Source organism: Erinaceus europaeus, chromosome 1 (genome assembly GCF_950295315.1).
Source record: "Erinaceus europaeus chromosome 1, mEriEur2.1, whole genome shotgun sequence".
NCBI lineage: Eukaryota > Metazoa > Chordata > Mammalia > Eulipotyphla > Erinaceidae > Erinaceus > Erinaceus europaeus.
The window spans coordinates 202,164,533-202,178,693 of NC_080162.1; the positions used below are offsets into that span (position 1 = coordinate 202,164,533).

Here is a 14,161-nt window from a genome sequence, read left to right on the forward strand (position 1 = left end):
GCTCTGAAAGTGGACACGCTGAGAATGGGTCTGGAAGGTGAATGTGTGTGTGTGTGTGTGTGTGTGCGCGCGCGCGCACGTGTGCATTGCCAGCCATTGCCAAGGGGACTTCTGATGAGCCTCAGGGCAGGGGACACCCCTCCATCAGGCAAGAGCACCTGAAGGCTCTGTGAGGTCTCCCCCAATGCCCCACCCTTTTTCAGTGCCCATGTTTTCCTTATATTTTAGGGCTAGTTTTTGTTGTTTGTTTGTTTGCGCTCTGGTCAGTTCTAGGTGATGGCAACATGATAGATTGAACCTGGGACTCTGGAGCCTCAGGCATGAAAGTCTCTTTTGCATAACCATTATGCTATCTGCTCCCCTTTGATTTGATTTGATTTTTATTTATCAGAGAGAGATTGAGACGTGTCCAGCAAGGACTGGAAAAATCCACAAATGACACAGTGAGATTTGAACCCTGGTGCCTCCCAGGCCAGTAGGGACACTGGCTGGCCTGGTCTATTTTTAGAGGGGCACCATGTGGATCAGCTGGGGGACAATAGAGAATGAGGTCCCTACAATGAACAATTGTTCTCCCAGGGGCTTCGGGATGAGAGTTGAGCCCAGCAGATGATCCCTGGGCCCTCACTGTGTCATTTGTGGATTTTTCCAGTCCTTGCTGGACGCAGGGGAGATGTGTCGGGTAATATCCGGCACCCAGGAGCAGGTTCTGTGCTCTGTATAGTCAGCTTGTCGGGGTGCTCAGGAGAAGCCCGGAGCTGTACTTGTCATTACAGCCTGGTGAACCCTCAGACTTGCGTTCCCGTGATGCTCTGTGATCCTCCTACTTCACGGAGGTGCAGGCCGGAGAGATGTGCCCTTTGCTTGCCAGCTTCAGACTTGCTTGCTTCTCTGGTCTTCAAAGCAGAGGCCACTCTGCTTACGATGGAAAACGGAGCAAGTCTTGTTTAAAATGCCTGTGTTGGGAGTAGGATGGTAGTGCAGCGGCTTAAGTGCACATGGTGCAAAGCGCAAGGACCAGCATAAAGATCCCAGTTCGAGCCCCTGGCTCCCCACCTGCAGGGGAGTCGCTTCACAGGCGACTCTCTCCCCCTCTCTGTCTTCCCCTCCTCTCTCCATTTCTCTCTGTCCTATCCAACAAGGACGACATCAATAATAACTATAGCAATAAAACAACAAGGGCAACAAAAGGGAATAAATAAATAAATAAATATTTTAAAAAATGCCTATGTTAGGGGAGTGGGGTGGGGGGTTTGGTGGCTGACCTAGTGGAGTGCACACATTGCCATGTGCTAGGATCTGGGTTCAAGCCCTCAGGTGCCCACCTGCAGGAAGATGCTTTCAGAGCAGTAAAGCAATGTTGCAGGTGTCTCCCCTTTTCTCTGTCTCTCTCCCCTCCTTCCTCTGTCTTTTTTTTCCTCTAGTAAAAATAAAAGTGGCTGCTGGGGTTGGTGGGGCTGTACAGGCCTCCAGCCTCAGCAGTAACTCTGGTGGCAAAAAAATAATAATAAAAGAAAAGAAGGGCCGGGCGACGGCACTCTTGGTTGAGCGCACAGGTTACAATGTGCAAGGACACAGGTTCAAGCCCCTGGCTCCCACCTTTGCGAGGCATGAAGCAGGGTTGTAGGTGTCTCTCTGTCTCCCCCTACCCTCTTGATGTCTGGTTGTCTCTTTTCAATAAATAAAGATCATAGAAATAAATAAAAGCTATATTTTGTGATTTCCTGCTCTGAAGATCCAGCCTGAGATTTAAGGTATACCTTTTTTCATTTCTGAACTGAGCTCTTCAGAATGAAAACCACTGAGCCCTGATCCTCTCCTGCCCCAATCTCACAGCCCCCCCCCAATCCAGGTGAAATAGCCTGTCTGTCACCTGTCTAAATGTATATATTCCCATTTTTTAAATATTTTTATAATTAACTTTATTTATTGGATAGAGACAGCCAGAAATCAAGAGGGAAAGAGGGATAAAGAGGAAGAGAGACACCTGCAGCATTGCTTCACCACTCATGAAGCTTTCCCCCTGCAGGTGGGGACTGGGAGCTCGAACCTGGGTCCTTGTGCACGGTAACATGTGTGCTCAACCAGGTGCACCATCACGTGACCCCTACATTTTTCCATTTATTAGGGTCCCATCTTCTCTTCCTTTCCAAGTCACATCTGCACCCATTACTACATCCAAATCTCCGTCTCTTTCTCCTCTTCTCTCTCTGGGTCCCGATGGAGTCGGAGTTCAGAGCCCTCTGGTCATCTTCCCCCATCATTTCTCCCCCTCTGGGAGTATGGATCAAAATTCTTTTTGGGGTACAGAAAGTGGGAGTCCTGGCTTCCGTAATCGCTTCTCCATGGGCATTGGTAGGTGGATCCAGGAGCCCAGCCTGTTTCTGTCTTCCCCCAGTGAACCCCTTCTGTTCTCTGTGTTTCTCAGGAGCAGGACATTGAGACCTTGCACGGCTCCCTGCACGTCACCCTGTGTGGGACCCCCAAGGGAAGCCGGCCGGTCATCCTCACCTACCATGACATTGGCATGAACCGTAAGTTCTGAGGGGCCCTGGTTTACTGGTGCACCCCACTTCGCCCTCTCTGCCCACACCACACATACACATCCCTCCGGGGTCAGAGGAAGTAGAGGAAGAGGACAGGGAGGGCTTGTGCCAGAGAAGGTGTCTTCCTCATTCTGGAACTTCCCAGAACTGTCATGGGAAGAACTCTTGCTGTAGACGGGAAGAGCCTGGACGCTCTGTACTGGGACAAGGAGCTGCCTTTGTGTCTTGGTGAGCAGGCCAGCTCCACACCCACGGCTTTGCTCTGGGACTTACTCTTGCTTAACTCTTAAACAGCAGCAGGAGTGGGCAGTGGGGTGGGGTGAGGGACACGCTCATGGAAGTCTTTTTCTTTCTTTTTTTTTTTTGCTCCCCCCCCAACACTTCTTGTTGCCCTTGTTGTTTTATTGTTGTTGTAGTTATTATTGTTGTTACTGATGTCATCATTGTTGGACAGGACAGAGGGAAAAAGAAACAGAGAGGGGGAGAGAAAGACCTGCAGGCCTGCTTCACCGCCTGTGAAGCGACTCCCCCTGCAAGTGGGAAGCCGGGGGCTGAACCGGGGTCCTTCCACTGGTCATTGCGCTTCATGCCACTTGCGCTTAACCCGCTGCGCTACTGCCCAACCCCTGCAAGTCCGTTTCTATCTGCTCCATTGGGGAGTAGACAAAGTGAGTTTCCTTTGCAGTTGAACAACTGAATTTAGTACCTCACTGCCACTTTTCCCCTCTCTCTCTCTCTCTCTCTCCCCTACCTGTTCTGCAGACAAAACCTGCTACAACCCACTCTTCAACTATGAGGACATGCAAGAGATCACTCAGCACTTTGCCGTCTGCCACGTGGACGCCCCTGGCCAGCAGGATGGGGCTGCATCCTTCCCCACAGGGTATGAAGCTGGAGACAAACTTTAGTACACACAGCTCCAATAAGTGGTGGGAAGGTCAAGTAAAGGCTGAACTAACTAATCATGCTTTTAAATTAAAAAGTAATAGTAATTTGGGGGCAAGCGGTGGTGCAGCCGGTTAAGCTTACAGATTATCAAGCATAAGAACCCGTGCAAGGATCCGGGTCTTAGCCCCTGGTCCCCCATCTTCAGGGAGGTCACTTCACAAGCTGTGAAACAGGGCCACAGGTGTCTCTATTTCTCTCTCTCTCTCTATCCCCCACTCCTCTCTCAATTCCTCTCTGTCCTATCAAAGAAAATAGATGCCAGGAGGAGTGGATTCATTGTGCTGCCACCGAGCCCCACTAGTAATCCTGGAGGTAAAATAGAATAAAATAAAACAAATATTTTTTATTGGAAAGGATGAATGGTTTAGTAAACACAGTTGTTGGTACTTGTGTAAAGTTTGTTTTCTATAAAACACTCTCACCTCACCATGGAGCACCTGGGCCTGATGCCACCCTTTCCCCTCAGAGTCCTTTACTTCGGTGCAAGATAATTTTTTTCTTATTGAGCTGGTTCATGACTTATGATTTTTCATCTTGATTAAGTTGTCAGAGGGGTAGGCTCTGGGTGGATCCTGTCTCAGGATGCTGGGAAGTAGCTGTAAGGTCCCAGTTTGCATTTTCAATATCTCGTATTTTCAAGTTGCAATGGGCTCGTGTCTTTGGACCTTAAGTTAAGGAAGATCTGTGTAATATTTCACCAGCTTTTGGTTGTTCTTACTACTGCTTGAGCTTCACTAATCTGAGCTGACACTTTCTCCGAGAGTGGAGAAGGACAAAGAGGGAGAGGAGGAAGAGAAGGAGGAAGAGGAGATGGAGGAGGTAGAGGAGGGAGAGGAGGAGGAGGAGGAGAAAGGCCAGGGCACTGAAACTTTCCACTGTAGTGTTGACCAGGCTCTCACCTGGGCTGGGTACACAACAAAGAGGGAGAGGGTGACACCTGCAGCTCTGCTTCACCACTTGTGAAGCTTCCCCACTGCAGGAGGGCACTAGGGGCTTGAACCTGAGTCCTTGTGCACTGAGACTAATGTGTACTCAATGCAGTGTGCCACCATCTTGCCCCTCCGTGACTTTTTCAATATCTGTTTATGACCTCGATGTGAGGAAAGAGGATGATCGCTGTGACAGAAGAATCTGAGGAAAATTCCAGAAATATTAATGTCAGGAGATAGGAAGGAAATCGTAAACAATATTGATAAAGTCCTTCCCATGGGCCCAGCTTAATGATCGTCATTTACAAATGTCACTTGCACTTAATCCCTACAGCTGGTGTATTGACAAGTATTTAGCTCATTTCCTTTTTCTTTCCTCTCACTCTTTCTCTCTCTCTCTCTTTTTTAAAGATTTTATTTATTTATGAGAAAGATAAGAGGAAAGAGAGAATGAACCAGACCACTCTGGTACATGTACTGCCGGGGATTGAACATGGGACCTCATCCTTCAGAGTCCAATGCTTTCTCTGCTGTGCCATCTCCCGGACCACCTCCATTTCTTTCTTTTTACTTCCTTCCTTCCTTCCTTCCTTCCTTCCTTCCTTCCTTCCTTTCTTTCTTTTCTTCCAGGGGTATTACTGGGACTCAATGCCAGCACTACAAATCCACTGCTCCTAGCAGCCATTTTCCCCCCATTTTATTTGATAGGACAGAGAAAAATTGAGAGAAGAAGGGGAGATAGAGAGGGCAAGAGAAAGAGAAACATCTGCAAACCTGCTTCATCACTTGTGAAGTGTCTCCCCTGCAGGTGGGGAACCAGGACTTGAACCCAGATCGTTGTGCAGGTCCTAGAGCTTAACCGGATATGCCACCACCCGGCCGTCCTAGCTTCTTTTTCTCGGTGAAGAAACTGAGTCGTGAGGAGGACTTAACTCTTCCATTCAGGCTTGGCACAGCACGTTGAACTAGGGAACCTGAGTTCAAGTCCAGTCTTCTGACTCTTTAAGACACACACACTTCTGGAGGGGAACATGAGTCTGCCAGGTTTCAAAGTGTTTACCTGCCTGCATCCCTCAGCGTGTGTCTTGCACACCCTTTATGTTCCCACCATGGGGTTGAGGCCACGGGGTTACAAATGGCTTTTGTGGGCAGAGATATACCCACCTCTTGACAACCTCTGTGTTGTCATCAAGTCTCGGGAGGGAGAGAGAGCAGGTCCTTGGGTTTTAATCTCCCACAGAAGCCTTATAGAAATTCGCATGCAGGTCTCATTCCTTACTGTCTCAGGAATCCTGAATTATCTTTAATAATCAAACTTTATCAGCATCCACATGTTGGCTCGCTTACTAGCAGACACACATTACAATGTGCAAGGACCTGGGTTCAGGCGCCCTGTCCCAGAATGCAGGGGGAAACTTCTCAAAAGGAGATGAGCAGTCCTGTAGGTGTTTTGTCTCTCTCTGTGTGTGAGTCCTGCCTTTATCTCCTTCTCTATGTCTCACCCTCTATCAAAAAGAAGAGAAAGTGATGCCTGCTGAGAACAGTGGGGCTGTGCAGACAGCAAGCCCCAGCAATTACCCTGGCTCCTAAATTAATAAAGGAATAAACTAAATTTGGCATTTGGTGGCGGTGCACCTGGCTAAGCGCACATAGTACTACATACAAGGACCTGGGTTCAAGCCACTGCTTCCTCACCTGCAGAGGGAACACTTCACAAGTGGCGAAGCATGTCTGTAGTCATCTACCTACCTCTCTTCCTCTCTTATCTCTCCCTCCGCTCTCAATTTCTCTATCCTATCCACTAATTATTTTTTATTATTTATTTATAAAAGGAAACACTGACAAAACCATAGGATAAGAGGGGTACAACTCCACACAATTCCCACCACCAGAACTCCGTATCCCATCCCCTTCCTTGATAGCTTTCCTATTCTCTATTCCTCTGGGAGCATGGACCCAAGGTCGTTGTGGGATGCAGAAGGTGGAAGGTCTGGCTTCTGTAATTGCTTCCCCGCTGAACATGGGTGTTGACAGGTGGATCCATACTCCCAGCCTGTCTCTCTCTTTTCCTAGTGGGGCAGGGTTCTGGGGAAGTAGAGCTCCAGGACACATTGGTTGGGTTGTCTGTCCAGAGAAGTCTGGTTGGCATCCTGCTAGCATCTGGAACCTGGTGGCTAAAAAAAAGAGTTAACATATAAAGCCAAACAAATTGTTGGCTAATCATGAACCTAAAGGCTAGAGTAGTGCAGATGATTTTTTTAATGGGGAAAAAAAAAGTTCACCAGGAGCAGTGGAATTCTAGTGTTGGCACCAAGCCCAAATGACAACTCTGAGAGCGAAATGGTAATGATATTCTTAACCGGTCAGGTAGACTTCATCAAGGACAAAGAGAAGGGACACCCAGCCCTCAAATTTCTTAGCACAACAGAGCGTGACTGACCACTAACAAGCAGAATCCATGAAACATCTGTCAGCAAATTCACTGTTAGAGCAATTCTTGAAAGACTCAGGCTAGCCCACTGGCTCTTAGCTTCCCTTTGGGAGGTTAAAAAATTACTCTTAGCTCTGCCCCACCCTCTACACCTAGCCCAGGATTTGTGTTTCACTGATGGGGAAGCCAACCTGTTGGATCCTTGCTACCCACCAAATTACCAGATGATTCCATTGTGTGGCTGGTAGAAGCCAGGGTATAGCCAGAACTGGACTTGATTCTCTCTCCTGTAGTTGGGGTTCCCCCACTGTCAGGGTCCATGGCCGCCATCCTAGGGCTGACACAGCAAAGTGGGAATGGGTAGATATATCCTGGCTGGATTCCCCCAGCTCTGGAGTTGGCTCTCTGCATGCATCTTTTTGAGTAGTCTTAATGACAGCTGGGACCTTGATGAGAGGTAGAATTCTTGGCCTTCCTCCCGGGAAGGTGGAAAAGAAAACACGTGGAAACTGGCTCCTGATGTTGGCACATGGTAGGTCAGAGGCCCTTGGCTGGCTCTCTGGAAATTTGGAGGTGGGGTCGATGGACGATGGGTTGGTCAACGTACACCTGCTCCCAAGGAGACCGAGGGGACATCATGTACAAAGCACAGGGGGAAGACCAGCCTGTGAACAGGAGGTTGGAAGGAGAGGCCTGGCCTGGGAGGGCTACTGGTGGCTGGGAAGTGTCTGTATGTGGTGTCAGCAGTGAACAGTGAGTGGGTGGCTGCCTCCAGCAAAGGCAGGCGGTGCCCAGGGGAGGGGCAGCCCCTGTGGGCTCTGCTAAGCAGCTGGGGGTGGGAGACTGGGGTTTCCTGCACCCCCTAGAGGAAGGCCTCACCTTAAAACACAGACTCCCCTGTCACTCACTCTCACCCTTCTCTTTATCTGCTTTTGGGACTCCTCTCCTCTTCTCCCCTCCCCTCCCTTCCCCTCCCCCCATCCTCTCCCTTCTTTTCCCTTTTCTCCCCTCCCCCCATCCTCTCCCTTCTTTTCCCTTTTCTCCCCTCCCATCCTGTCCTTTCCCCTCCTCTCCTTTTCTGTTCCCTCCTTCACATCCCCTCCCCTCTCCTGTCTTCTCTTCTCTTCTCTTCTTCTCTCATCCCCTTTCCTCTTTCTTCCCATGCCTCCTCTCCCTTCCTCTCCTCTCTCTCTCCCCCCTCTCTCCTCTCTCTCCCTCTCAGAGGCAGAGATACAATAAAATAGATCATAGCACCAAAACTTCCCTCACTGCAGTGGGGGCCAGACTCAAACCTGGACTGTGCACATACACAGCATCACACTACTCAAGTAAGCTATTTTACCAGCCTATCTTGTGTGTGTGTGTGTGTGTGTGTGTGTGTGTGTGTGTGTGTGTGTGTGTGTGTGTGTGTGTGTGTAAGAGATTGAGAAAGTTCACTACATAGCTCATCTCTAGCAGAAGGTGATGCCAGGGACTGAACCTACATTTTCTGGGGCTTCAGGAATGAAAGACTGGTGAACTACTCTGTGATATCTCTGGGAACAGATTTTGAACTGGGGCAAGACAAGCTCTCTGTTCACAGGAACCGTGGTTACAAGCGGTGTGTGGGTAAGGGCCTCTCTGTGTCTCTGAGCTCTCTGAGTACTGTGTCTTGAGGCTGACTGAGTCACTGTCCAGCTCCTCAGGCCAATGCACCAAGCTCCTTCCAGAGTGTGTCTTGGAGGAGAGGAGATAAGACTTAGGCTTTCATTGAGAAAGGGGCAGAAACCGTGCTGGAAGAGAACTGTGGCTTTGGATCCCCAGCAGCTATGTGAGACGTGACTCCAAGTCTCTGTGTAGCTGTGAAGCCAAGCGGCTTCGTCCGTCTCAGTGACATTTTTAAGCTTTATACTAGGAAAATCCACAGCAGCCATGCAGAGCTGTTGCAAGGATCAAGCGAGTCTGTCCTGATCACAGAACACTCGCTGTGGGGCCTGGTATCCCAGAAGCAGTTGCAAAAGGTTCAGGTCATAGAGTGAAAGGAGGAGCTTTCGGGATGGGGGGGGTGGGCGTGGGGGGCTTCTTTTCGAGTGGAACAGACTTTTGTGCACAGTGAGGAATGTGGGGTGCAGGGGCCCTAGATAGGAGTTTTCAGGGTTCCTTCCCCTCCAGTACTGTCTGTCCTGCTGTCATCACCATCTCAGACTCCAGCTAACTGTGTGGTTTCTCCCAAGGTACATGTACCCTTCCATGGATCAGCTGGCTGAGATGCTTCCTGGAGTCCTTCAGCAGTTTGGGTAAGACAAAGGGTCCACTCCCAGGGCCAGGTGGTGGCGCAAAATGGTTGAGCACACATGTTACAATGCACAAGGACCCAAGTTCAAGCCCCCAGTCCCTACCTACTGGGGGAAATCTTTGCATGTGGTAAAACAGGGTGGCAGGTGTCTCTCTGTCTCTCTCCCTCCTATCTCTCTCTTTTTATTTATTTATTCCCTTTTGTTGCCCTTGTTTTTTTATTGTTATAGTTATTATTGTTGTTGTCATTGTTGGATAGGACAGAGCGAAATGGAGAGAGGAAGAGAGAAAGATAGACACCTGTAGACCTGCTTCAATGCTTGTGAAGCGACTTCCCTGAGGGTAGAGAGCCAGGGGCTTGAACCAGGATCCTGACGCCAGTCCTTGAGTTTTGCGCCACCTGTACTTACCCCGCTGCGCTACCGCCCGACTCCCATCTCTCCTTTCTCTCTCATAATTTCTGGCTGTCTCTGTCTCTTTATCTAAATAAGTAAAGATACTACAGTTTTTTAAAAGAGGGGGGCTTTACACCCTCATCCTTCTGTGAGAAAGGTGAAGGGTCCCTTTCAGCTTCTGCCGCTCCTTAGGCCACAGCCTACCCTGAGCCCTGAAGTTTCCAGTTTCCCATTTAGGAATTTCTCTCCTCACCTTCTGTAAACAGCGTCAGAGTAAGTCTTCCTCTTCAACATTTTTTTCTTCTTGAGTGAATCCATCTCTACATGACTGTTACGCTCTTGCCCTCTCCTTATTTCTCCTTCTTTCACTGATTCTCTTTCCTGTGGAATATTCTGGAATACAGTTGCCTGAATTCTCAGCTCCTCTCTCCAGGCTCTGATTTTCTTTGTTATTCTTTAAAAAAAAAAAAAAAAAGAAGAAGTTCTGGGGGCCAGGCAGTGGCACACTTGGTTAAGCACTCACATTATAGTGCACAAGGACCCAGGTTCAAGCCTCCAAGCTCCACCTGCAATGGGAAAGCTTCACAAGAAGGTGTCCCTCTGTCTCTTTCCCTCTTTCTCTCCCTCTTCCTCTCAATTTCTCTCTGTCCCTATCCAATAAGGAAATGAATAAAAATTATATTTACTGTTAACTGTAAAACATTAATCCCCTATTAAAGAAATTTTAAAAAAAGAAATAAATAAAAATATTTTTAAAAGAAAGTTTATTTTAAAAAAAAGTTCTATTCAGCTCAGGTTTACAGTGACATTAGGGATCAAACCTGGGACTTCAGAGCCTCTGGCATGTATGTCTTCTGCAGACTGACTATGCTTCCTCCCTGGCCTGCAGACACTTATTTTCTTGATTTCCTCTTTTCTTCTTTGGTCCGGTCCTCATTTCCTTGAGTCTTTCATGTGATAGATAATACCTAAAATATTTTGTCCAGTTTTCGTTCCAAGGGTCAGAATCCAAAATAAAACTCTCTCTAGACCAGGAAGCAGTCCTATAACGGGACTTCCCATAAATGTCAGGCAGTCTGTCTGGGAGGGAAGTTTAAAAATAAAGGGATAAAGTCACTGTCCTCTGTCAGGCCACCACACACCCTCTGTTTGGGGGTTTTAGGGGACACTGCAGCAGCACACCCCCACTTTGGAGCTTGTCAACCACCCTGCGTTGGACCTGGGGGGAGGTGATGCTCTAGGGGTGAAAATGGGAAGCTTTGCCGTGCGTGTAGCGGCTGCTCAAGCATCCACACCTCGTGCTTCTTTGTATTTCTGCTTCTAGACTGAAGAGCGTCATTGGCATGGGGACCGGCGCTGGCGCTTACATCCTCACTCGTTTTGCTGTGAGTTTTTTGCTTTCCTTCTTTTTGTGTGGGGGAGGGGCACTAATAAATTATGTTTTAAAAATGAGATGCCTTCATGGTTGAGAATGGAAATGGGAAAAGCATTGAAAAATCCCAAAGAAAAACCAAAGGATGCCTAATTTCATTTCCCCCAGGAAAACCAGTGTTCACTTGCTCTTTTTGGGGGGCCGGGGAAGATGTGAGCCTCTGGGCATGTTTTCACATGCAGACTGAGAGTTTCTCATTCTGACTTCTAGGGCGGTTGGGGCTGGGGCTGGGGCTGGGGCTGCACCCAGGGAAGTGCAATTCTCACCAAGCACCTAGGCTCAAACCCTTTCTCCCCACCTGCAGGGGTCAGCTTCACAAGCGGTAAGCAGATCTGCAGGCTCCCTCTCTATTTGTCGCTCCCTCTCTATTTCCCCATCTTCTCTCAATTTCTCTCTTTCCTGTCAAGTAAAAATAAAATAGAAAAAAAGGAGGGGAACAGGCGGTAGCGCAGCGGGTTAAGTGCACATAGCGTGAAGCACAAAGGACCCCATGCAAGGATCCCGGTTCGAGCCCCCGGCTCCCCACCTGCAGCGGGGTCGCTTCACAGGCGGTGAAGCAGGTCTGCAGGTGTCTATCTTTCTCTCCCTTTCTCTGTCTTCTCCTCCTCTCTCCATTTCTCTCTGTCCTATCCAACAATGACAACAACAGTGAGAACAAGGGCGAAGGAAGGTAGGAAGGAAGGAAGGAAGGAAGGGAGGGAGGGAGGGAGGGAGGGAGAGAGGGAGGGAGGAAGAAAAGAGATGATTTCTGTGGTCCTTTATTTTTCTGCAATTGACCATTCTGAACTGACTTTCAGACAGAAAGGAAGAGAGAGAGAGACAGCAAAGCAGAGAAGGGAAGAAACCACAGTATAGAAGCTGCCCCCAGGGTGGTGGGAGCCAGGCTGGAACCTGGTCATACACATGGCCAGTCAGCACATCGCTGAGCAAGCTTGCTGCCAGCCCTTCCTTGGTACGGATGTGCATTTGTATCCTTATTTCCCCCACGAGGGTTATCTTTGGGATTCAGTGCCTCAAAGATGCCTACAAAATGATTGTCATGTTTGTTTAACTTTCTTTTTATTTCTTTACTCATAGTACAGATTGGGGGAGGGAGTGAAAAAGAGCGATACAGGCTGGGTGATGGTACACCCAGTTAAGCACAAATATTACCAAGCGCAAAGACCTGAGTTCAAGTCCCTGCTCCCCACCTATGTGGGGGATGCTTCATGAATGATGAAGTAGGTGTGCAGTTATCTGTCCTTCTCTCCCTCTCTCCCTGTGGCCTCTGAATTTTTCATTGCCCTACTAATAATAATAATTTAAAAAATTAGGGAAAAAAAGGAAAAAATGACCATCAGGAGCAGTAGATTCATAACGCTGGCACCAAACCCCAGTGATACCCTGATAGAAGAGAGAGAGAGAGGGAGAGAGAGAAAGAGAGAGAGAGAGATCTTCAGCACAGCTCCAGTGGTACCCTGGTAGAAGAGAGAGAGGGAAAGAGAGAGAGAGAGAGAGCCCTTCAGCACAGCTCCATCATTCATTCATTCATTCATAAAACACCCATAAACGAGAGCCTTGAACCCAGCCCCTTCAGCATGATGACATGTGTACCTTGCTGGGTGCACCACCAGCCAGTCCCCCATCGTGGGCTCTGGACTTTGCCCACTTGGCTGCTGGAAGGCCTCCTCTCCCTGAGGAGTAGGCCCTAGCACAGCGATTCTCTGTGGTGGTTCGGCCGTCTTCACCATCTCTAGTCCGACTTACAGAACATCTTAAATTGCTGCAGAACAGCTCTGGTACATTTCTGTGGTTAGAGGACCCTCGGGCCCTGGTTGAGGCTCCCCTAACATCACAGCTACCTGTGTTCCTGTGGCAGTTGTGATTACAGTGAGCCCAAGTCAAGTGCGACTGGACCCTTTGTGTCTCTCCTGAGCAACTGTTTCAAAGTGCAGTGATGCTCTCTCTCTCTTTTTTTTTTTTTTTTTCCGCTTGTGTTCTGACAACCTATTGATTTGCTGGGATTTGCTAGAGCTGAAGTGTTGACGTGAACACTTATCAGTCTGACTCACCTATCAGTCTGGCTCCCAGCAAAAAACAGAAAGTAAAAAAAAAAATCCCACAAACTTAACTGTATCTTAGATGTGAAGATATAGACAGATGGGTAGTTAGTTCAATAGGTAGATGATGGTTAATAGAGAATAGATGCCTGAGGGCTAGTTTCCTAGAACTAGTCAAATTCTTATTTTTTTTTCTTTCTAATTTTTACTGGGTAGGACAGAAAGAGGATAGAGAGATAGAGAGGGGAGAGAAAGTTAGACACCTGCAGACCTGCTTCACTGCTTGCAAAGTGACCCCTGCAAGTGTGGAGTGGGGGCTTGAACTCGGGCCATTGGGCTTGGTAATATGTGTGCTTAGAGAGGTGCACCACTGCCTGGTCCAAAACTAGTCAGTTTCTTATGGACTAGATTTCATTTATCTGCCCTGGATGAGGTTGATGGTAAAGTATCCCTTCTGGATTGTCAGAGAAACTGACTAGAAATGGGCTATTGACCTGAATTTGGTCTTCAAGGCATTATATACTTGCTATTTGTCCTGAAGAGTTTTTCTTAAATATTTATTTATTTACTCCATTTTGTTACCCTTGTTGTTTTTAGTGTTGTTGTAGTTACTGTTGTTGTTATTGATGTCGTCATTGTTGGATAGGACAGAGAGAAATGGAGAGAGGAGGGGAAGACAGAGAGGGGGAAAGAAAGACAGACACCTGCAGACCTGCTTCACCACCTGTGAAGCGACTCCCCTGCAGGTGGGGAGGTCGGGGCTTGAATAGGAATCATTACACCTGTCTTTGTGCTTGGCGCCACCTGCACTTAACTTGCTTCACTACTGCCATCTGACTCCCTCGTCCTGAAGTTTTTTTACTTTCTTTTTTTTTAAATATTTATTTTATTTATTTATTCCCTTTTGTTGCCCTTGTTGTTTTATTGTTGTAGTTATTATTGTTGTTGTCGTTGTTGGATAGGACAGAGAGAAATGGAGAGCGGAGGGGAAGACAGAGAGGGGGAGAGAAAGACAGACACCTGCAGACCTGCTTCACCGCCTGTGAAGCGACTCCCCTGCAGGTGGGGAGCCAGGGTTCGAACCGGGATCCTTATGCCGGTCCTTGTGCTTTGCGCCACCTGCGCTTAACCCGCTGCGCTACAGCCGGACTCCCGTTTTTTTACTTT

The 14,161-nt window shown here is 48.3% G+C and overlaps 1 protein-coding gene across 1 annotated transcript in view; it reads left to right on the top strand.

Annotated features, from left to right (window-relative positions):
* Positions 1-14,161, top strand: part of NDRG1 (N-myc downstream regulated 1) — a 60,607-nt gene that overhangs the window by 19,231 nt on the left and 27,215 nt on the right. The window contains exons 3-6 of the mRNA XM_007521893.3: positions 2,429-2,534; positions 3,309-3,429; positions 9,068-9,130; positions 10,848-10,908. Coding sequence (XP_007521955.1) covers positions 2,429-2,534; positions 3,309-3,429; positions 9,068-9,130; positions 10,848-10,908 — 351 coding nt within the window. The remainder of the gene's footprint in view (positions 1-2,428; positions 2,535-3,308; positions 3,430-9,067; positions 9,131-10,847; positions 10,909-14,161) is intronic.